Raw genomic sequence first — 23,846 nt, forward strand, 5'->3', positions numbered from 1 at the left:
AAGAGTCCCCTAAGCAAACTGGTCCTGGGGCTCTGTTCACAAACCCCAGGACAGCAGCACAATTAGACCCAACCAAATCATGAGAAAACAAAAAGATAATTACTTGACACAATGGAAAGAATTAACAAAAAAACAAAAAAACTAGAGCAAACTAGAATGCTATTTGGCCCTAAACAGAGAGTACACAGCGGCAGAATACCTGACCACTGTGATTGACCCAAACTTAAGGAAAGCTTTGACTATGTACAGACTCAGTGAGCATAGCCTTGCTATTGAGAAAGGCCGCCGTAGGCAGACATGGCTCTCAAGAGAAGACAGGCTATGTGCTCACTGCCCACAAAATGAGGTGGAAACTGAGCTGCACTTCCTAACCTCCTGCCCAATGTATGACCATATTAGAGAGACATATTTCCCTCAGATTACACAGATCCACAAATAATTCGAAAACAAATCCAATTTTGATAAACTCCCATATCTACTGGGTGAAATTCCACAGTGTGCCATCACAGCAGCAAGATTTGTGACCTGTTGCCACGAGAAAAGGGCAACCAGTGAAGAACAAACACCATTGTAAATACAACCCATATATATGCTTATTTATTTTTACATTTTGTCCTTTAACCATTTGTACATTGTTAAAACACTGTATATATATATATATATATATATATATATATATATATATATAATATGACATTTGTAATGTCTTTATTGTTTTGAAACTTCTGTATGTGAAATGAAATGTTTACTGTTAATATTTATTGTTTATTTCATTTTTGTATATTATCTACCTCACTTGCTTTGGCAATGTTAACACGTGTTTTCCATGCCAATAAAGCCCCTTGAATTGAATTAATAATGCCGAGGTCAAAACAACTGGGAACTCGGAAAAATACGAGGTCAAATCATGACGTCAGTGATCCTAAGGTTGGAAAGTCGGAGATCTAGAAAGTCCCCCTCGTTCACGAGATGGAATTCCGAGTTGGATGACCGCTCAAATATATTTTTCCCGTTTGGCTCGTTTTTTTCGAGTTCCCAGTTGTTTCCAACGGACTGAAGTCGGAAGTAGGAGATTTCCGAGTTACCAGTTTTGAACACCGCATTCATGTTGACAATTTTGCATTTGACTAGGATATTTGGTGCATTATTTCTCAAGTGACTTTCCAAGTTAAATAAAGGTTAAATAAAAAAACTAAAAAGGGAATAAATATGCATGAGGACGAATTGTTTCTCTTTGAGACGTTAGGTACATCATTGAAGTATCCCTACTGTTGACCAATCGCCGATGAGGGGGCGTAAGACTTCATCGACCGACTTCCGCTTGCCTCGAGAGAAAATAATGGTGTGCCTGAACTGCGGAAAAAAAACATGCCGAGGTCCAGAACAAACAAAAACGTCACAAAATGTCATCATAATATATGCACTAACTGTTCCGTCTGGGAAGCATGCGGACGCCACTAGGCAACAAAAGAGAAAAGCAACAACATGAGGAAACGTCACATAAACAAGAGGGTATAAATAAGCAGTCAAATGAGACTGGTATTTTGAGGTCAGTCTTATGATACAGATAATACTTTGTGTTCTGGAAAAGGTATGATGAAGAGAAGAGAGTGGATGCATTGATTATACTTATTATTATCTCATTCGGGAGCTGACTGTAAACCAAAGATGAGAAATGACTAAATCATTGATGAGTTTTTGTTTTGCAATATCTAAGTTGACTGAGTTATGTCAGAGGTTGTTCAGTTTCCACTGTCTAGTTATGGTCCTGGACTGTTGCTTTGGCTTTACAACTTTTTCTACCAAACTCGAGAAGTGTCATCTCTGATAACACTCTGGCTAATTGGATGTAAATGACGTCACGCTTAGGCGAGAATACGCCCCCTTGTTGCAGAGTGCAGATATCCATCCAGCCCCCCTCCCTCTGGTCAACAACACAAGCTGCACAGAGAAGCAAAATGGCCGATAGTAAACTAACCGACCTCACAGCGCTTTGCAACCACCAAGAGGTTATACATGTGTAGTTTACAGCGAAAACTACATTCGTACGAAAGGATATACGTTAACTGAATTTCTCGATTGTTAACATTTCGCCTTTTGGTGATGTTATTTCTTATTTGGTTTAGCCTTGAACTACCGTTAGATTGCTAAACTAGCTTTAGCTAAATAGGTCTGCAAGAATTTCACAAAGTACTTTATGTTTGATTCCTGAGGTGAGTAACAAACATTATTTCACACGATGTAACGTTAGGTTGTTCATTACAATGTTGTAAAATGTGTGTGCTATTTTTTTCTATCCATGTTAAGTTATAAGCGATAGCTAGTTAACGTCAGTCAGCTAAGTTAGCTACAGAGAACGTCACTGAAGTTTTATCGTAGCTTCTTTGGCCTTGTCAGTCACTTCAGTCCAAAAACGACAGTTGATTGTACAGACAAGTCATGCTGTGTGTGTGTGTGTGTGTGTGTGTGTGTGTGTGTGTGTGTGTGTGTGTGTGTGTGTGTGTGTGAATAATTGAGAAACACACAATTCAATTAACATTGCTATTAACTATTTTGATAGGCACGGAATACTCAGCTAATCAACAGTATATCTGTGTAGCCGATATGTATGGATGTTTTTTACATTTTGTATTTATTTATTTTTAAACTATGTATGGAGCTTAGCTTTGGGAGCTGGTTAGCAAGCCGGCAGCTGTACGTCGTGTTCCCTACTAGGCTTTACCTTTTGAGCGGCAGTTAACGACGTCAGTCGCTCGCACGAAAGGGCTATCTTACAGCTAGTTAGTGTCCATACTATTTTAACAATTTAGCTAGCTAGGGTAACACACGTTTGTGTCGTTGCGTGACTTTGTTCTGGCGGAGTCTGTTTCGTCCGTTTTTTTCCAAGTCCAACGCCACCGGGTGTCCAGCTTGGGGCTACTCTGTACTCTAGCTCGAGGCTGGAATAGGCCTTGGCAAACGTCAGCGCGATACCACCAGGCAAGCTTCTGCTAGCTGATTTGTATTAAGTGGCACTTACTAGCATAATGTAACGTTAGCTATTAACGGAATTGTTTTTTATTTAATGCCGCGTATAGATCCACATAACACAGTATAAATAGTTTTTTTTTGTACTCCAACATTAGATTGCTTGCTAGCTAGTTCTTTACCTCTGACAAATGTGAGCGGCTTAACTTGACTGCTGTCCTTAAATTGTATTTACAGACTACCACTACACAATTTGGACAAGCTCTTGTCCAAATTGCCAAAATGCCTCCCATAGCGCAAACTTGCATTGTTTTTGTTTCCCATACATGCACTCAAAAGACCACATTTTCAGCTTACTAGCGTTTTCATTGGAGCGCTTTTGTAAAGCTGAGTCAAACAGGGGGACTAAAACTAAATGCCACCCCGTGATACCTGACCCATCTAGCCAACTAGCTCGCTCTATCCTGCACACACTCACCTTCTCGCCATCTCTACTAGCTCGCTAGGCCTTGACCTACGTGACAATTAAATATTTCTACCAGCAAACGGGTTCTCTTATCTACCAGTCAGGTACTGCCCAGTCTTACATTTCCTCTCTGTTGGTGTACATGTGTTGCATGTTTGGAGTTGTAATTGTTTGCTTGAAAATGAATAATTCAGGGTGGCTACCACAGACTATTGCCAAGGTTGTGTCTGCTTACTACTATAGTTCTGACAACCTTAACTAATTGTGTAAGAGTTAATTTTGATCAACTGTTGCCAAAACGTTTTTAGGCAAGTTGCAGCAAATGTGTGTAACTTGATGTTGATGCCTGTCGCCCAATATCAATGCCCACATCCATTTAAATGTGTCCAGATAAGAGAATCAGGAAAGGGAACAGCAGTTCATGGAAGACAAGAAAAAGAAGAAAGAGGATAAAAAGAAAAGGGAATCTTCCCAGAAGGTATATAATATCCACTTTTCATCAGGAAATTAGGCCTACATAATTCAGAATGCTCTGGTATGTTCCTCAAAACAGAATTGTCTGGTGTTTGATCCAGTTTCATGGCCCATTGAATGTCAGAGCCACACTGTTCCGGCTGTGTTTTAGTTGTAGTCGTGACGGCAATAATGAGTTACTTGGCCTGCGCTCCAAAGTTGCTTGTGGTATTAGCGCTTGACATTCATTACAATCATATGTGGGCTGTTTCATGGCACTGACGGTCTTCTATACTTTCAGGTGACTGAACAAAAAGTCAAAGGTATGTTTTTTGTTGTAGTAGTCCTGTGTATACAGTACCAGTCAAAAGTTTGGATAGGCCTACTCATTCAAGGGTTTTGATTTATTTTTCTAAATTGTAGAATAATAGTGAAGATGTCAACTCTGAAAACTCATGGAATCATGTTGCAATCAAAGTGTTAAACAAATCTAAATATATCATTTATATTTTAGATTCTTCAAAGTAGTCACCCTTTGCCTCAGAGCTTTGCACACTTGACATTCTCTCAACAAGCTTCACTTGAAATACTTTTCCAACAGTCTTGAAGGAGTTCCCACATGCTGAGCACTTGTTGGCTGCTTTTCCTTCACTCTGCGGCCTAACTCATCCCAAACCATCACAATTGGTTTGAGGCCAGGTGAGCTGATGCAGCACTCCATCACCCCCCTTCTTGGTCAAATAGCCCTTACACAGCCTGGAGGTGTGTTTTGGGTCATTGTCCTCTCCCTCTAAGCGCAAACCAGATGGGATGGCGTATTGCTGTGGTAGCCATGCTGGTTAGCCATGCTGGTTAAGTGTGCCTTGAATTCTAAATAAATCTGTGTCACCAGCAAAGCACCACCACCTCCATGCTGCATGGTGGGAACCACGCATGTGGAGATCATCCATTCACCTACTCTGTGTCTCATGAAGTCACGGCGGTTGGAACCAAATATCTCAAATTTGGACTCCAGACCAAAGGACAGATTTCCACCTGTCTAATGTCTATTGCTCGTGTTTCTTGGCCCAAGCAACTTTCTTCCTATTGGTGTCATTCAGTAGTGTTTTTATATATTTTATTTTAGTTATTTAACTGGGCAAGTCAGTTTTGAACAAATTCTTATTTACAATGACTGCCTAACCCGGGCAACGCTGGGCCAATTGTGTGCCTGTTTCTTTGCAGGAAATCGAACATGAAGGCCTGTTTCACGCAGTCTCCTATTTGGGCTGCAATCTGCGGTGCAGTTAACTCTAATGAACTTATTCTCTGCAGCAGAGGTAACTCTGGTGGTCCTCATGAGAGCCAGTTTCATCATAGATCTTGATGGTTTTTGACTGCACTTAAATATTCTTTGTGTTCTGTATTGACTGACCATGTCTAAAAGTAACAGTGGACTTTCATTTCTGTTTGCCTATTTGAACTGATCTTGGTCTTTTACCAAATAGGTCTTGGTCTTTTACCAAATAGGGCTATCTTCTGTGTCACAACACAACTGATTGGCTCAAATGTATTAAGAAGGAAAGAAATTCCACAAATTAACTTTTAATTGATTCCAGGTCACTACCTCATGAAGCTGGTTGAGAGAATGCCATGATAGCTTTGCGCAAAGGGTGGCTTCTTTGAAGAATCTGAAATGTAAAAATATAAAATGTATGTGTATCTTCAGTATTATGTATGTATATCTTCACTGTTATTCTGCAATGTAAGAATCTAGAAAAACCCTGGAATGAGTAGGTGTCTAAACTTTTGACTGGTACTGTACATTGTAACACCCCTTCCATTCAAACAAGATAAGGATGAGGGAGGAAATAGTCAAGTTTATGTTATGTTACATAGCATTAGGATGCATTCCAGCTTTGACTTTATTGACGTGCTTCATTCATTTCATTTTCTTTAAGTGCCCGAATTAACCAAGGCCACCTCCACGCAGTCACTAGCCACTCCTGGCTCTGTGTCTCCCAGCCCTGGCCCCACTCCACCATCGTCCCCCTGCCCTGCAACTGGGTTCGCTGTTCCTACGGGCGGGAACAATGCAAACCGGGCGGCTGTGGCCAACGGACAGCCCCCCACCGGAACTCAGCGCTATATGCCCAGAGAGGTGCCCCCACGATTCCGCTGTCAGCAGGACCACAAAGTGCTTCTGAAGAGGGGCCAGCCACCACTGTCCTGCATGCTGCTGGGGGGAGGCAGCTGTAGGGGAGACACACCCCCTCTTTCACAGGGAGATGCCCCCAGTGCAACCACATCTGGATCCACAGGTGGGTCAACATTGAAATGAAAGGATGTGGTTTGGATCTGAAGTTAGCAGCAAAACGAATATTCGTCCAAGTGTAATTAACATGCTGTTTTAACCTTAACACGGTCCTCAAGTTAACAAAGTATGTTTGCTGATTATCTACAGATCCCAATCTGGGTTCTCCTTCACCCCCCCACTCCTCACCCTCATCTTCAGTCGCTGCTTCTTCAACTTATGCAAATTCCACATGGGGGGTGGGCTCTGGCAGCCAGCCCCCTTTTCAGGGCTGGGAGAAGGTGATAGTGGATGGGAGTGACCTTGAAGAGTGGCCCAGCATCGTGGGTGAGGATAGAGTGGGTACCGAGGGAGCAGAGCTGGATGGCCCCAACAACAGCAGTGCCTCACGGACTGACAAATGCACCCAACAGCATCTGAGGGCAGGAGCTGGGAGTTCAGATAGTCCCTCCCCATCCCACTCTTCCCCCTCGTCACTCACTGAATGTGTCCTGTCTGGTGTCGTGTGGGGCTCTTCCAGTCAGCCTGGAATTGGAGTGGCAGCTGCAGCAACAGAGGGGCTAGTGCTCAACAATTCCAAAGTCTCCTTTCTTCCTGGGGCTCAGGAGAGCCCTCTCAGTGGAATTCCTGGTGCCAACTTCAACCCTAATGCCAACCCTTCAGCCTGGCCTGCCCTTGTGCAGGATGGAACGACAGGGGTTGGTGCAGCTACCACTGAAGCTGTGCCCTCATCCATCACAACATCCTTCTCTGCCAGTACCACCCATACTCATCCACTCTCCTTTGTGAATCAAGCTAGCCATCAGCACCAACTCCATGAAATGCCTGCCAGGGATGGAGCACATCTCCATGGGGACTGGGGGGGCTTGGGGCCAGAGCTTGGAGAAGGACCAAATCAAGGAGGCAGAGAACTTGTGGACAGTGGGGTTGTTGGAGAGAGCGGGAATCTCTCTGCTTCGTCATCCTCCTCCACAACCTCTTCCTCTTCATGGCGAGCCTTGCCTCCCCCCTCTAACCTCAATACAGGTGCCTCTAAGACTGATGGGTGGGACAGATTAAGTGGAGATGCAGCTCAGGGGGAGGAGGCAAACGTGTGGGGCTTCGGCAGCCAAGCTGAGAAAGCTGGGTTGGCAGGAGATGAGGCATGGGTCAGGGGAAGTGATGTTAGCTCAAATACCCCAGTGGTATCTCAGGGAGCATGGGATGGGGCTACAGAGGAGGGTTGGGGCGGTACACAGAGGTCGACAGGTGTCAGGGGTTCCAGCAACCCAGCAATAGGAAGTAGCGGTGGAGGCGAGAGCAGCAGCAGCAGTGGTGGTGATGGCGGCATATCCCAGGATTCTGCCTCACCAACATTTGCTACTATGACAACGGCTTGGGACAATCAGAAAGGGGTTGGTGCTGTGGGGGAATGGGCAGGTCAAGGTGGCAGAGGAAGTGGAGGCCCCTCATGCTCTAGTGGAGGGGGGTCCAGGGCTGGGAGTCACAATCGGCACCAGGAGCATTCCCGCCACCGCTCCAGCAACCCACCCCCCAACCCTGAAGTGGCCTTACAGAGCATGCTCAGCCGGTCGGATCTGGATCCTAGGGTGTTGTCCAACACCGGATGGGGCAGATCCAGGTACAGCAGAATGTGGCCTGGGACCTGGATACAGGATCAGCCAGTCAAAATGAGGGAAGCAGTTCCCCTGCATTTCCATCTCAAGCCGTTAATTCTACTGGTCGATCTTCTACTTACCCTGCAAGCAACAGCACAATGACTACTGATCCATCTGCTGGGGCCCACATGCCTACTATGAACATTGGTCCTGGCCCTGTACCTTCAAAGGGCGGCTGGGATGACGAGTCAAATTGTGCTCCACCATCCAACATGCGGAATTCTGATTCCTCCAGGATGCCAGTGGAAGATATTAATGGCAGCCAGGGAAAGACAAGTGGAGCCTGGGGCGACGTTGGTACTTCAGAGAGCCATGGCAAAGGCTGGGGCAGTGAGGAGCGGGAGGGGAGAGACCGCAGAGGGGGCGGAGGAAGTAACTGGAGAGATTTTGGAGAACGGGGTGGTGGAAGAGGGAGTGGCTGGGGAAGTGGTCAGGAGGACAAGGGGACTGCAGGGGGTTGGAAAGAGATGGGTAGGGAGGGAGGTGGATGGGAACAAAGAGGGGGCGGCAACTGGGCGCAGCGTGAACCCAAGACAGTCAGTGGAGGCTGGGGGGAAGGTAGGGGCAGAAGTGGAGGCAACACAGACAAGGGATTTTGGGGTAACATAGATGAGGGAGGCCCACAGAGGAGTTGGGGAAGTGGAGGTGACATGGGTGGCAAACCGCACCAGGACTGGTGCATGAAGCCGCATTCAGCACAGATACCAAACAGCCAAGCGGCAACACTGAAAGACCCAAATAAACAGCAACACCAATCGCAGACCCAACAGCCACCAGGAGGTTTGGGCAGGTCAGGAGGTCCTCCCACCCAGAATCAGAACCAAAGCTCAGGCTGGACTGCTGACCCCATCCCTCAGAACCCTGTTGGGCCTGCTGAGGCCCCTGAACCAAGCGGGTGGGAGGAGCCCTCCCCTCAGTCCATCAGCCGCAAGATGGAGATTGACGATGGCACTTCAGCCTGGGGAGATCCCACCTGTTACAACAGCAAGAATGTGAACCTGTGGGACAAAAATAGTGCCCCCTCTGGTCCTCCACCGACACTTCAAGGCCAAACTCAACAGGGTCCACCTACATCTGTACAACAGCCACCACCAAGGAGACAGCCTGCGATCCCAGCTAACCGGGACTCAAACCCTGGCAATGCACCTGGAATGGGTAAGCTATGCCTGACTTATTCCTTCAAAGACCAACCACTTGCATTTCTGGCAGATTCTTTAATATGTTCTTCTCTGTATTACCAGGCCCAGGTATGTGGGGAGGGGGTGGCAACCTCGTTGGACAATCTGTGGATAATGGCACCGCTTCCTGGGGGCAAACTTCTGCTGCACCATCTGGCTGGGGAGACTCAGATAACTCAAGCAAAGCTGCTGGTTGGGGAAACCCCTCATCTAAATCTTGTAAGACACTTCAAGGAGTTTTCATTGTAAGGCAAATGTGTTGTTGGTGGTTACTCCTTAGGACATTGCATGACCCCTTTGTGCATGTCCCATAGGCTCAAAGTCAGTGCAAGAGAGCTGGGGCAAAGGAGAGGGCCCAGTTCCAGCCTCTCGACACTCCAGTTGGGATGAGGAGGAGGACGTTGGTGGAGTTTGGAACAGCACAGGCTCACAGATCAGCAGCAACTACAACTCTGGTGGCTGGGGGCAAGGCCCTGGGGGAAAGAGAGGCAACAGCAAGGTATGTTGTGATTAGGGTCTGCTTGCTAAATTTAGTTTTTATATCCTAATCTGTGAAACTATGAAAGACATCTCTCTGAGGGATTATGTTTAGCTACATTGCATGTTTGTGTGTTTGTTCCCTAAAGGGTGGAGGTGGAGACAATTGGATGAACCCAATGACACGACAATTCCAAAATATGGGACTCATGGTAAGCCCTATTAATTATGTCTCGGAAGAAAAGATGGTGACGATGCATTTTCTGTTGAAGGATAGGTAGCATAAATAAAGGACATATGGATTTGCATTAGAATACTCATCAAAAGTCCAAATACAAAGTTACACCTACCTCACTTTTCAATTTCTCGAGTTATTACATAGAACTGATCAGAATGCAGAAGTCGTGTTGGAAAAACATTTGCGGGGTGTGACATAATATGGAGGACCCAGCAAGCCAGTCTATTCCCTATAATGCAAGCCCTCTGCCTATTGGCTACTTAGCTTATTCAAGCCTGTCTCAAAATACAACACTACCCCTTTAAGACAAAAAAGCTCTGTACCTGACTGGTCTTTCAAAGGTGTCTAGAAATGTACATGTTGTTCTCTTGTAGGAAGCAATCACTCCCCTATTACCGACCTATAAATTATCTATAACTGGGCTGATAATTTACTAACTAGCGAAGGAGCTCCCGAGTGGTCTAAGGCACTTAATCTCAGTGCAAGAGGCTTCACTACAGTCCCTGGTTTGAATCCAGGCTGTATCACATCCGGCCGTGATTGGGAGTCCCATAGGGGGGTTTGGCCGGAGTAGGCCATCATTGTAATTAAGCATTTGTTCTTAAATGACTTGCCTAGTTAAATAAAGGATGAAACAAATATGAACAAAATGTGCACCTGGCTACATGCAACTCTCGCTTTGATCTCAAAACAACTCCATCTACTCATGACCGCTCATGCCGTAAACACAGTCCAGTTCAAAGTAAATGGCACAGATCCATATATGGCTATGGTCTATTTGCAAATAGAGCTACTGCAGCTCTGATTTGTTTATGCCGCCCCGGGCTGTGTAGCGTACGGGCTGACTAGTGAGTGTCAATGCAATAGTATTATACTCCGATGCGTTCTGCCTACATAAAAATCTTGTTTCGGTATGTTGCATTGAACGTGGCTAATATTTCATTGATTCGATCACAATTACCACAGTAAAGGGAAACATTGATAGTGTTAACAAGGAAAACTCTAGGACAGTGGTCATTCATTACTGGTGCAGTGCCTGTTGTAGCACTGAGTGGAAATGGAAAGAACGCTCATTTTATGGCTTTTAAAAGTATTGAATACAAAGTGTTGACAGCGCTAACTTAAACTTGAACCCACTCATAAAAAAATATCTTTGCTGTATTCGTTGGGTCTCGTCGTGGTTTTGAAAACTCAGTATCAACTTTGCTGTAGTTTCCTCTTATGCCTGCTACGTTACTGCAGACACTGTCATCTGAGCCATCCGATTGGCCAACGGTAGACCTATAGTGCCCTTGATTTGCTCTCTGGGCCCACTGGGAAGGCAGAGATTGTGCCTTAAGACACATAAAATAGTTCAAAATGGCAACAATTCTCCTACCTGGTGCACAGGGCAGCTGAATCTGGTTCGCTTACTGGCGACAGCGGTAAAAATAGTAACAATGCTTTATCATTAGGTTTTTATTTGGCGATCGACTAGCAATGCCAACACGATCAACCGGTCGATCATGATTGACCAGTTGGTGACCACTCAACTTTCTAGAGCAGTGAAGTTATATCTTGTGCATCCCTGTGGGCTGATATTTCTGCGCGGCAGTCCCAGGGAGCTGTGCGGCATGCGTGCAGCTTAGAGGGAACATTTGGTTAGCACTGCTTGAGTCAGCCAGTTGCTGTCAACACCTATCTTACAGCTACATTAAAGTAAACTAAAGTTTTAGAAATACATAATGTCCAGTTATCAAATAATGTTACCAGTTATCTTAGCAAGCCAGCTAATTTTTTTATTTTTGCCTGCCAGCTAACTAGTCTAGCTATCAAATCACCACTGCCGACATGGCTAAGTAGTAAGCCAGAGAACACAACAAAAAAGACAGCAGATATAAAGTGAAGAGAGGGGAGACTTAACAATTGACGGCTGAGTTAGCTACCAAAGTCAGAGCCAAGGAGAGGACTTCAGAGGGATAGTCTGCATGCTAATCCAATAGTGAGTTAAAGGTGAATTTAATTAAAAAATAAACATTTAAACCATGTATTTAACAAAGTTCTCATTTACAACTGCGACCTGGCCAAGATAAAGTGAAGCAGTTCGACACATACAACAACTGTTACACATGGAATAAACAAACATGCAGTCAATAAACTGTAGGGGGAAAAAGTATTTATACAGTGTGTGCAAATGAGGTAAGATAAGGGAGTTAAGGCAATAAAATAGGCCATAGTGGCGAGGTAATTACGATATAGCAAGTAAACACCGGAGTGATCGATGTGCAGAAGATGAATGTGCAAGTAGAGATACTGGGGTGTGAAGGAGCTAAATTAATAAATACAGTATGGGGATGATTTAGTTGGGTGGGCTATTTACAGGTGCAGTGATCTGTGAGCTGCTCTGATAGCTGGTGCTTAAAGTTAGTGAGGGAGATTTTTGCTGTTCGTTTCAGTCATTGGTAGCAGAGAACTGGAAGGAAAGGTGGCCGAAGGAGGAATTGGCTTTGGGTGACCAGTGAAATATACCTGCTGAAGCGTGTGCTGCGGGTGGGTGCTACTATAGTAACCAGTGAACTGAGATAAGGCTGTGTTTTACCTAGCAAAGACATGTAGATGACCTGGAGCTAGTGGGTTTGTCGTCGAATATGAAGCGAGGGCAGCCAACGAGAGTGTACAGGTCGCAGTGGAGGGTAGTGTTTTAAGTATCCCTATATTTCTGTTATTACTGGGCTATCACTCTGTCAAGAGTGCGCCTGCTCGGGAAGTTTGGTTGTTGATGGACCTAGCCTTGAGTGGAATGGCTACCTTGTAGTGTGTTCATATGGTATAGTAAACTTTGTTAAACTGGAACCTTGTCATTTCAAGTTAACAGGTAGTATATGGGGCTTTGGTGACAAAACGGATGGCACTGTGATAGACTGCATCCAATTTTAGTGTTGGAGGCTATTTTGTAAATGACATCGCTGAAGTCGAGGATCGTAGGATGGTCAGTTTTACGAGGGTATGTTTGGCAGCATGAGTGAAGGATGCTTTATTGCGAAGTAGCAAGCTGATTCTAGATTTAATTTTGGATTGGATATGCTTAATGTGGGTCTGGAAGGAGAGTTTACAGTCTAACCAAGACACCTGGGCATTTGTAGTTGTCCACATATTCTAGGTCAGAACCATCCAAGACTAGTGATGCTGGACGGGTGGGCAGGTGCAGGCAGCGATCTGTTGAAGAGCATGCATTTAGTAAATCCACATTGAATTTACACGGTTTCTCATCACTGCTAACACTCGATGTACCAGTTGGAAATCGAGCAGGGATCGTCAACTGGATTTAGCAGGACTAATTACATATTTTTTTTTGAGTGGACGGTCTGGGGGACCGGAAAATAATTGCAAATCATTTGTAGTCTGCAAATGATCCACGACAAGCCCAAACAGATATATTTGACTACAACATAATTTAAAACCTTCCTTACATTTTTATACGATTCTCTTTATTATGCTTGGGAATAGTTGGAACAGATTTCCAAAATAAAACTCACTTGGAACTGATTTATTGCTGTTTTTACAGTCTTATGTCCAATGAACCATACCATATTTTTTTTTTATATATATAGATTATTATAATTGTTTTTGCACACACATCTTGACCCAAATAAGGCCACCAGTTGGGAAACCCTGAAATAGAGCTTGCAGTCTTCACAAATAACGCTCGGCATAACACCTGGTTTCATTATGAATCCTGCCTTCCACTGGTTATACTAAACCATTGAAGTCCTCCGGGGTGAAATGAGCACTGCATACAGTAGATGTGCGCACGGTTCCCATACTCCACCAAACACACAGGAGTAGAGGCGTTGCAGTTTTTTGCATGAATTTATATGGTTTATTATTTGTGGATGCACATAGTATCTCACTATGAATTGGAATGTAATTACATGCTAGCATGGCTAGTAGCTAACGTTAGTCAACTGGAACTAGCTAAGTAGCATCAATTCTCAAGATGTTGAGAAATGGGTAGTTCTGAAGATATATTTAAGTTAGTAAATGTTTAAAAAATGCTGAAAAATAAGTGTTTATAGTGATGGTTAACCAGATTGTGACAACTAAGTTACTAAGTCTTTGATCACACTGTTACTTTGACTAAAAACTCAAGTGTCTTTTTTTTTTTATAGGGCGAGGACTTGAGTCTTGATAAAAAGTTGGAAGGAGATAAGAGAGGGATGAATGACTACAGCGGTGAAATGCGGAGAGGAGGAAGAGGTGGAGGCTACCGTATGCCCAGTTCCAAAGACATGGGGCCTGGAGACATGGGGCCTTACAGTGAAAAGGTAAGTGAGTCATACTCCTGTCAAAGGGTTCAAGGTGTCCTTGAAACTGTGCTTAGCAAAGTTTGCGTGATCCGTCGATTGGCCTAGGTGGAGAAGGCTAGATATGTTGACCCTATCATTGGCTAGCCAGCTAACATCAACTAGCTTTTTTTTGTCAACTTACTTTATAGATATTTTCCTTTTAGCAGCTCTAACTTTAACTTTTTATCATTTCATATTTAACTACTCTTCTGTATATCCATTGTTCCAGATGGGTAGTCATGGTTTATTTGGTGGCAGCGGTGGGATGCCTCCATCTCGGGGAATGCACCAGCCTGGGATGCATCCCATGAACCCCTCCCAAGGGTTACGCGGACAAGTCCCTCATCAATTCTTGTCTGCGCAGGTACATTGCCTGTTGTAATGTTTTTATTTAGAAAGTTGCTCCACGTGGGGTATGAGCAGGTGCTCTAACATTCAATAACAATATATTTTCTATCTTGTCTTTAGATTACCATTTTGGAATATTGGCCAGGTTATCTAACAAAGCTTTACGTTCTTTATCCAAGAGCATTTTTCTTTCTCCAGCGTCCACACTGCTAATACACATGGTGATGCTTCATTTTTATTTTATTTCACCTCACAGGTGCCGGGCCCGATGCTAAAGCAGATACCCTCTCCTGGCAGCAGTGTTGGAGGAGTAGGTGTCGGAGGAGGGGTGTTCCCACCTCAGCTCTCCCCACAGCAACTTGCCATGCTTAGTAACATTTACCCCCATGTGCAGCAGTTCCACCTGGTAAATATTGTCTCCGCCTCGATGTTGTGGTTCAGGCCATCTGAACCATTTATCACAATTTTCAAATTTGCTCAGTAATTCAAATAATCTTGTACTGATTGGATATCAAGTAATTGCCACTGTAAAACTGCTACTACACTGGCTCTCTCAGTGGAATAGAATAGTAAAACTACTTTGTGCCTGTCAACTCCATACCCCCCCAGGCTTGTCAACTTCTTCTGCAGCAGCAGCAACAGCAGCAGCAGCTCTTGCAGAACCAGAGGAAGTTGCCCCAGCCTATACGCCAGCAGCCTGATCCACAGCAGGTACTGAACGTCCCATAGTAGTGTAGTGCCTTATCACTATACATATAGCAGTTCGGACTAATTTAAATATTAGATGCAATAGTTGTGCTACACTTTCAGTATGTAGTAGGTTTCTAGCCAGCTTGTCTTTAGTCTCTTGATGCAATGTTTTGTTTATGTACATAGTTTTCAAACTTTTCTCTTACCCCATGTCTTCATAGCTGGCTAGAATCATGGCTATTCTGCAACAACAGAGACAGCAACAACAGGGAGTGGTGGGCGGAGGCAGTGGGAGCTCCAAACTGTCCCCATCTCTTGGAGGGGCACCAAAACAGCCGATGACAGACTCGATGCCTCACCCTGGTATGGGTGGCCCCTTGTCAGATCTTCATGCCAAAACACAGGGGATGTACTCTGGTAAGTTGCTTAGGTTTGGTCTTTGTTATTATCGCTCTAACACATCTCAGTCCAATCTGTCAGTTTAGAGCAGTCTAGTCAGTATGATTTCAAAGGCAAACCATTACTGAATCATATCCAACTAATTTGTGTAAACCGTAGCTCCTATATCACTGTTGCCGTGACAAGTCTTTCATTTAAATCCCCTAGCAGCTATTCCATGATGTTTGATTTCGGGGGGATTACACTGGCCCAAGTTTTATCAACACAGCCATCATCTTTGCTCATGACTGCATTGAATGAATCATATGACCATTTTTCCCCCCCCGGTATCTCAGGGCTTGCTCCCGGAGGCAACCTGTCTGGGCTGGAGTTGGGCTCCATGGTGGGGGGGATGAAGGATGGAGGAGGGCAGCAGTCCCGCTTCAAATGGATGATGGAAGGTCACTCTCCGGCCCCTTCTCCCCCAGATACAGCCCATCACAAGAATGGTGAGTCATTAAAATCCAATGTCTAGCAAATGACACGAATAATCATACCAATATAAAGCCATAAGAGGAAATGCCATGTCAAACTGACAAATTATTTGTATTTCTGTTTTTGTCTTGTGTGCTATTGCAGGTCCTTTACCCATGGCCATGAAAGTTCGAGAGGGCTCCCCATATTCACAGTATGAGTTGCTCGGGGTTGATGATTTGGGAATGCCCCCTCAGGGCCCTTCTGACAACTGGCACCGTACCCCTGGAAGCAAGATGGGCACCATGGCTGGGACATCCAGCTGGCCCCCAGGTAAGTTGCTTTCAGTACCCCTAATGCACAATTTTGAAATGGACGTATGAAACAATTGCAATTCCAATAAATGTCAATATTGCCAAGCTCAGTAGTCTTCCCTGTGGTTTCTGTGGTGACAGAGTTCCAGCCTGGAGTGCCCTGGAAAGGCATCCAGAGTGCTGACCCGGAGTCTGACCCTTACATGACCCCTGGCAGTGTTCTGGGCTCCCATGGACCCTCCAGCCTCAGTGACTCTGACCACCAGTTACTGCGAGACAACACAGGTACTCACTGTTTAATCACTGCTTCTGTGTAAGTATTGGATGAGGTTAAACCTATTGGCACACCTTGGGCTGTTGCAGGGACCGTATTACTACCACACTGGTGGTCACGAAGGCAGTCAACTGCCTGGTGGGAAAAGCATCCTCCATTCGCTATTTAAGTGCAAAGATGACATTTTTTTTAAATCCCACTGCCCCTGTTTTGGTACAGGTGCATGACAATGGTCCATATTAAATCTAAACAAATTTCACATATTTAGTATATGTAAAGACTATATTAAATCAAGGATAGTCTGATGGGTGACAATTAGGGTTGGTAAATGTCTGGACATTTTCCATGGGAAGTTGAGCCCTGGAATTTGGGGCATTTTGCTTAAACTGAACTTTTTTTTTGTAGCATACATATAAGGCAATTCTAGGTCTTGTGCCATATTTGGTTAAACTATCCCCAATTCATTGGACTTGCAATCCTCTGCATGCACATTCTTCCATCACATGTACAGCTGATTCTCAAGATCTTGCACACTAATGAGATTCTGTTGAGCCCACATTACTACATTGTCTGAGCCAAGGACTACATGCTTTCTGGTAAGTTTTGATTACAACACTGGGTGGGGTGAATATATTGTATGACATGATTTTTTTTGTTAACTAGTAATTAGGAGCCTACAGCAAAATGTTTAAATAATTTCTAACTTGTTAAACATTTCTGCTAGTTAGTTTTTTGCTACCATGTGGGTTTTAGTTTGCATGAGCCTGCTAACTGAGGAGTGTTAATTCACCTGTTTCCATACATATTTCATTTTAAAACATTTATCTTAGGAAGGAGTTTAATCTAACTGCTTAACTATTTATCTGTACATGGATTTTTTTTTTTTTTTTTTAAACAAACATTTTTTCCCCTAATCTTTACAGGAAAATGCCACAGGCACTATCTGATGTGTGGAGACATTTCACTGCAGCTAATGTAGAAGGAAAAGCTGTGTACATTTGCAAGTACTGTGCCAAATCATATGTGAAGAATACAACAAAGATGCAGAATCATCTGGCCATGTGCGTAAAGTTCCCTCAGCGCTCACAACAAGCAACCTCTGACAAAAGTCCCTCTACTTCTATTCGAGGTGAAAATGATGAATCAGACACCTTATCGATGGCAACGGCTCATGGTCCTCCTGGAATCAGACTTTTTTTTTACTCAATCAAGGAACGTAGTCAGAGAAATGCTGATGAATGTCTTGCTTGAGCTGTGTATGCAACTGGTTCACCTCTGATGCTCACAGGAAATGTGTATTGGAAGAGATTTCTGAATGTTCTTCGCCCAGCATACACCCCTCCAACCAGACATGCTTAATCTACTAATTTGCTGGATGCAGAGTTCAAGTGAAGGTCAAGCAAATCACAGAGAAAGCAGACTGTATTGTAATCATCTCTGATGGGTGGTTGAATGTTCGTGGGCAAGGAATAATTAACTACATCTCCACCTCTCAACCAGTATTCTACAAGAGCGCAGACACACTGTTCTCTACATTGCAGATGAGCTGAAGGCAGTCATCAATGACCTTAGACAACAGAAGGTCTTTGCACTGGTGACAGACAATGCTGCGAACATGAAGGCTGCTTGTTCTAAAGTGGAGGAGTCCTACCCTCACAGCACACCCACTGGCTGTGCTGCACATGCATTGAATCTGATCCTCAAGGACATCATGGCACTGAAAACAATGATACACTCTACAAGAAAGCCAAGGAAATGGTTAGGTATGTGAAGGGTTATCAAGTTATAGCAGCAATCTACCTCACCAAGCGAAGTGAGAAGAATAAGAGCACCACATTGAAGCTGCCCAGCAATACACATTGGGGTGGTGTTGTCATCATGTTTGATAGTCTCCTGGAGGGGAAGGAGTCTCCAAGAAATGGCCATATCACAGTCTGCCGATACGGACAGCCCCATCAAGAGGATCCTCCTGGATGATGTATTTTGGGAGAGAGTGGTAAGCAGCCTGAAACTCCTGAAACCTGTAGCCATTGCACAGATTGAGGGAGACGATGGCATCCTGTCTGATGTTGAAACTCTGCTTGCAGATGTATGAGAAGAAATGGGTAATGCCCTGCCCACTTCACTGTTTCTCCAAGCAGAGGAAACTGCAGTTCTGAAATGCATCAAAAAGTGTAAAGACTTCTGCCAGAAGCCCATACATGCTGCAGCGTACATGTTGGACCCCAAGTATGCTGGCAAGAGCATCCTGTCTGGTGCAGAGATCAACAAGGCCTATGGTGTCATCACTGTGTCTCGGCACCTTGGCCTGGATGAGGGCAGGATTCTTGGCAGTCTGGCAAAGTACACTTCCAAGCAAGGGCTTTGGGATGGAGATGCAATATTGCAGTCGTGCCAACATATCTCATCAGCCACCTGGTGGAAGGGGCTTTGTGGATCTGAGGCGCTTTCCCATGTTGCCTCCATTATCCTCCAAATCCCACCAACATCAGCCTTCTCAGAGCGCAACTGGTCCTTGTTTGGGAACACACACCAAAGCACGCAACAGACTGACCAATACAAGGGTTGAAGATTTGGTGGTTATATCCAGGCAAATTTGAGGCTTTTTGAGCCTAACTAACAGTGAAGATGAGGCCTCAAAGTCTGATGTTCAAGAGGTGGACATTGAGGATGTTCAGGGAGAAGACATGGAAGCCTGAGAGGAAGACAACCAATGCTTTAGTTTCTAGACTATCATTTTACAGATGTATGTTGAATATGTTTTTGGGAGATGAGATTTATCATTCGATATTCCCTTTTTTTTTTTTTTTTTTTCGGTGAGAACATCCCAATTCATTGAATTAAACTTCAACTCGTAACAAATATTTGTTCTATTGGAAGGATTTAATAATTTGCAATTGTCTACTTATAAGGTAAAAAGTTTGTCACCATATGGTAAATATATCCAATGCAAAGAAACACATTTAAATGCTATTAATATTCATTTGCATATATTCTCAAAAATGTGCAACCTTTGTGGCAATATTAGCCTATCACTTGTGAATGATAAATGATCACTTGTGAAAATGTTTTAGTAAGGTTTGTATCACAACTAAAGTGGCCAAATAACTTCTTAAAATTTAAGCACAATCAGTTTTAAAGGGGTGTAGAGCCTTAATAGCATACATGAGCAGTGAGTGCGTTTCAATTTTGGGGAAGAAAATTTTCACCCTGAAAATTCACCTTTTTTATAATAAAAACATTACATGCATAATTGCATTCACTTACTTTTGATAATGGTGTTTTCCACTAATGGAACATTTGCGCTTATAGCTGTGCTCATTGCTCTGCTTATAATGTGAAGAAATAGCCTAAATGTTCTGATCTGTTTGTTGCGTCAGCCACATTGCGTAAAAAAAAGTTTATACTGGTGGTCGTATTAATTTGGGATCTAATGCATCCCACAACTGGGGATGCAACAGCACAGGTAGGGGCATTCTCTAATATGAAACATTTTAAGATCCAGTCCAATAGTTGAGACTGAGCTGTTAACTAAAGCTGTGTAAATTGATAATTTATTGAAATTAGCTATGTTTCCCTTGTGTTCTGGGGAACACCACAATCCTGGTGGTGAGTGAGGAGGAAGTGGCTTGCTATTTTGCACATTCCCAGGTTAGCGGTGCGGATGGGGCCAACCCAGGGGCGGCCCAGGCCTCATCAGAAATGTGCACAGCGGTGGCTTGTAGGCTGTGTGGAAGCCAGGAGATACCGAATGTGTTTGTTAATTTACGGTCAATTACTGTGAGACCGACAGTTACTTGATTGTAAGTCACCAACTGACAGTTTCATGACTGCCACAGCCCTCGGCACAACATATGTTGTATTGCAGGATTTCTTGACACATCCTATCTCTCTGTTACAGGGCCAAACCACTCCCTCAACACCTTGCTGCCTTCACCAGGTGCCTGGCCCAACAGTGCCTCAGACAGCCCCCATGGCAATGCACACAGCACAGGTAGTGACATTCTCTAATATATGAACAACTTTAAAGTCTCATATTTGAGAGTATGAGCTGTTAACCAAAGCTCTGTAAATTGATGATATATTGAAATTAGCTATGTTTCCCTTGGTCATGCTTGTTTCTTCAGCAAAGTACTCAGAGTACAAACCCAGCTGGCCCCCAGAGCCCATCGGACACAATAAGCCGTGGAAGACCAGTCACATCATTTCCCAGCTGCCACGCCCCCCTCCTGGACTGACCAGTCAGAAACCGGCCTCGACATCCCCATGGAGCAGCGGAGCCCCGCGTTTGGCCAGGGGCTGGGGAGAGGGCGGGGGCAGTCAGGAGTCAAGATTTGGGACAGGTAATATATATCTGGCTCAACCCTGTAGCGATTTTAACTCTTTCCTGGCCAACTTGATACGAAATAATTTATAGCTGTTGGGTTTTCAGAACTCATTGTAGTAAGATATTTATTAGATACCGGCTTTACAACAGAAAAAAGATTGGAAGACTACCCTCTTTCTCTCTTCCGTAGGCTCAGCGTGGAGTGATGGTGTGGCCTCCAGAGGCAGCTGCTGGCTACTGCTCAGCAACCTCACCCCTCAGGTACAGACATAATTGATAAAGATGTTAGCACTAGCACCAATGAGCAGGGAGCACCAATAAGCAGGGATTTGCATATTCTATGCAAATGAGCCAGTGTCATGCGTGACCAAAGTGTAATTGGATTGTGAAGTTGGCTGATCCATTTAATCAATTAAGGATTGCATGAATGGCATTGGCATGAAAGGGCTGCTAAGGGAAAAACAGAATGGGAGAATGAAAAGGGGCAGGCAGTAGAATTAAACAGTCTCACACTTGCCCACCACAGACACACTGGTATCCCACTAAGTTTTCTGTTCCCCTACAGATCGATGGTTCCACACTACGGACTATCTGTATGCAGCACGGCCCCCTGCTGACCTTTCACCTCGGCCTGACCCAGGGCAGCGCCCTGATTCGCTACAGCACACGTCAGGAAGCAGCCAAGGCTCAGGGTGCACTGCACATGTAGGCTACTACCCCTATACACACCAACAAACACCGGGCTGCTGACTAGTGTAATGCTAAATGCCTGTAATGAAAGATTTACAAATTTGCCCTAATGTTAGCTCCCTGCAGCATGTTTTAAAAATCAGTTATTGCTCGATTTATGTCATTGCAATGATTGTATTTTTTTGCAATCTTGAGCCCCCCCCCATTTACACACACAAAGAGCTTTCTTTTTAAAAACAAGGCTTCAGATTATAATGCTGAATCAGAGCCTGATGACCATTCAGTTAGTAAATATTCTACTACTTCACATGTTTTACTAAAGGACACTGCCCTATTTTGTTTTCTCCAGGTGTGTTCTGGGAAACACCACAATCCTAGCGGAATTTGTGAGTGAGGAGGAAGTGGCTCGCTATTTTGCACATTCCCAGGTTGGAGGTGCGGAGGGGGCCAGCCCAGCGGCAGGGGCAGCCCAGGGCTCGTCAGGAACACGCACAGCGGTGGGCAACAGAGGGGGCTCCCCGGGGAGTGAACGAGCAGCAATAGGAGCAGGAAACAATTTGGGTGGGAACAGCGGGGGAGGAGTGGTTCTGGGTAGTGTGGGGCCTTCCGGCTGGCAGAGTTTGGATGGAACAGGCAGCTCTCCAGAGGCCACCTTAGCCCAAGGTCCTGGGCTTGGTATTTTTGCTCAGTGGAGTGCCAACGGGGCTGGGAAAGGGGTAGGGGTGGGGTGGGACGGGTAGAGGGAGGGAGGTCTGGGCTCTGGGGTGGTGTGACACCAGGTTACTCCAGCAGCAGCTTGTGGGGTGCACCCCAAATGGAGGACAGGCACCAAATGGGCAGCCCAGCTGCCCTGTTGCCTGGTGACCTGCTGGGAGGAGGGGCTGACTCCATCTGACACACCTTCACATAAGAATATATTTAGACACACGACATACACTGGGAAACACAAATACATATATAAATGACTAAATGTAAACACAAATGCAGAAATGTGAGACATGCTTACACACATTCTCATGGCCAGACTTAAGCTATTCTATAAACATATGCAGGGACTGTTAGATGTTTAAGGCCTTTTTCCATAGATGAAGACTTCAACTGCTAGACTTGAACCTGAAATTAAAGTCTGTCGGTCTGAGAGACTGGCTGGATTGCATTGTGCTTAGTAGGTGATTTGATGACAGACTTACATACACATGCACACACCAAATACAAACTAGCCTTCGGACAGATGGGCACTGTAACAGCATTATTCGCGTCATATAGGAAAACTATGTGATGCAGGACAACCTGCAGTTTCCATTCATGTCCCTTATGGAGACTGAATCAAAACACGTGCAAACACACTGCTCTGATTGATTGACAGAACTGTGTCTTATTGTATATGTTAGTGTCTGTTTTGTATGGTTGTTTTTATTTTGAACAGTGGAATACTGAAATGTAATTGTTCCTTTCAAATGCTGACCTCCTACTGTTTTCTCTCAATCACGTTTGTTACTGTTACTATGATAATTGTTGAAACTCTGGCAGTATGAGGCAACATTGCATTTCTCAGAGAGTGGGATACTGTGTGTGGAATACTCAGTGTGTATGAATGAGACCAAGTGATAAACCCCTGTGTGTGAATGTGAGGATAATGTGGTGTGCATGTTACTGCCTGTCATGATTAGTGTGTGAGGCTGCTTACAGAAGGTCTATAAATCTGTTTTGAGTGCATTGGTATACTGCTGACTGTGTGTTCAAGAACATTGGCACTAATGCTTAGTTTTATTTTCTCATTTTAATATTATTTTTGCAGACTGTCTTTTTTTTATTGTCCGAACTGCAATAATAAACATTTAATTTTAATGACAAAGAGCTGAAGGCATATGTATTGAAAAAAGGACATGCCAAATCTTATCAAACTGTGGAGTGGTGGGGGGTTGTTTACAAGACACAGAAAAGAGTTCCCGTGTGTTTATATGTTTTGTGTATCGTTTTAAATTAAGACAGGCTTTAACACTCCTGTTCAGTGTTTCGTTTTGAGATTTTACAAAGAAATTTATTTAAAAAGAGAACAAGATTAATAATAAAGATTAAAGTATTGGCTTCTACTTGTCTTGTGGTCATTGAGAATTGTCCATCTATACAGAATGGCCTCTAACCCTCGGGTGTCCCAAAACTGTTAACACGGGTTCCTGTGTCTACTCCACGTCACATGCACTCCAATAAGCCGCTGTCCATCTGCTATGCCATCTTAACCAATCCTATTTACTGTACAAGCCACAGCCTGTAAGAAGCATGTGCTTCTCCAGTG

The 23,846-nt window shown here is 44.3% G+C and overlaps 1 protein-coding gene across 1 annotated transcript; it reads left to right on the plus strand.

The window, feature by feature from the left end:
* Positions 1-1,416: 1,416 nt before the first annotated feature.
* Positions 1,417-23,643, plus strand: LOC115110427 (trinucleotide repeat-containing gene 6B protein-like). Its single transcript, XM_029636076.2, is given in 23 exon segments — positions 1,417-1,549; positions 3,824-3,911; positions 4,188-4,209; positions 5,827-6,186; positions 6,330-7,790; positions 7,793-8,992; positions 9,079-9,234; positions 9,330-9,514; positions 9,642-9,704; positions 13,879-14,034; positions 14,285-14,419; positions 14,660-14,809; positions 15,013-15,114; positions 15,315-15,510; positions 15,828-15,980; positions 16,111-16,278; positions 16,401-16,544; positions 20,435-20,527; positions 20,661-20,876; positions 21,051-21,121; positions 21,426-21,565; positions 21,900-22,267; positions 22,270-23,643. Coding segments are annotated over 22 exon segments (5,772 nt in total). The 5' UTR covers positions 1,417-1,549; positions 3,824-3,854; the 3' UTR covers positions 22,446-23,643.
* Positions 23,644-23,846: the final 203 nt, after the last annotated feature.

Source organism: Oncorhynchus nerka, linkage group LG21 (assembly GCF_034236695.1).
Source record: "Oncorhynchus nerka isolate Pitt River linkage group LG21, Oner_Uvic_2.0, whole genome shotgun sequence".
Taxonomy (NCBI): Eukaryota; Metazoa; Chordata; class Actinopteri; order Salmoniformes; family Salmonidae; genus Oncorhynchus; species Oncorhynchus nerka.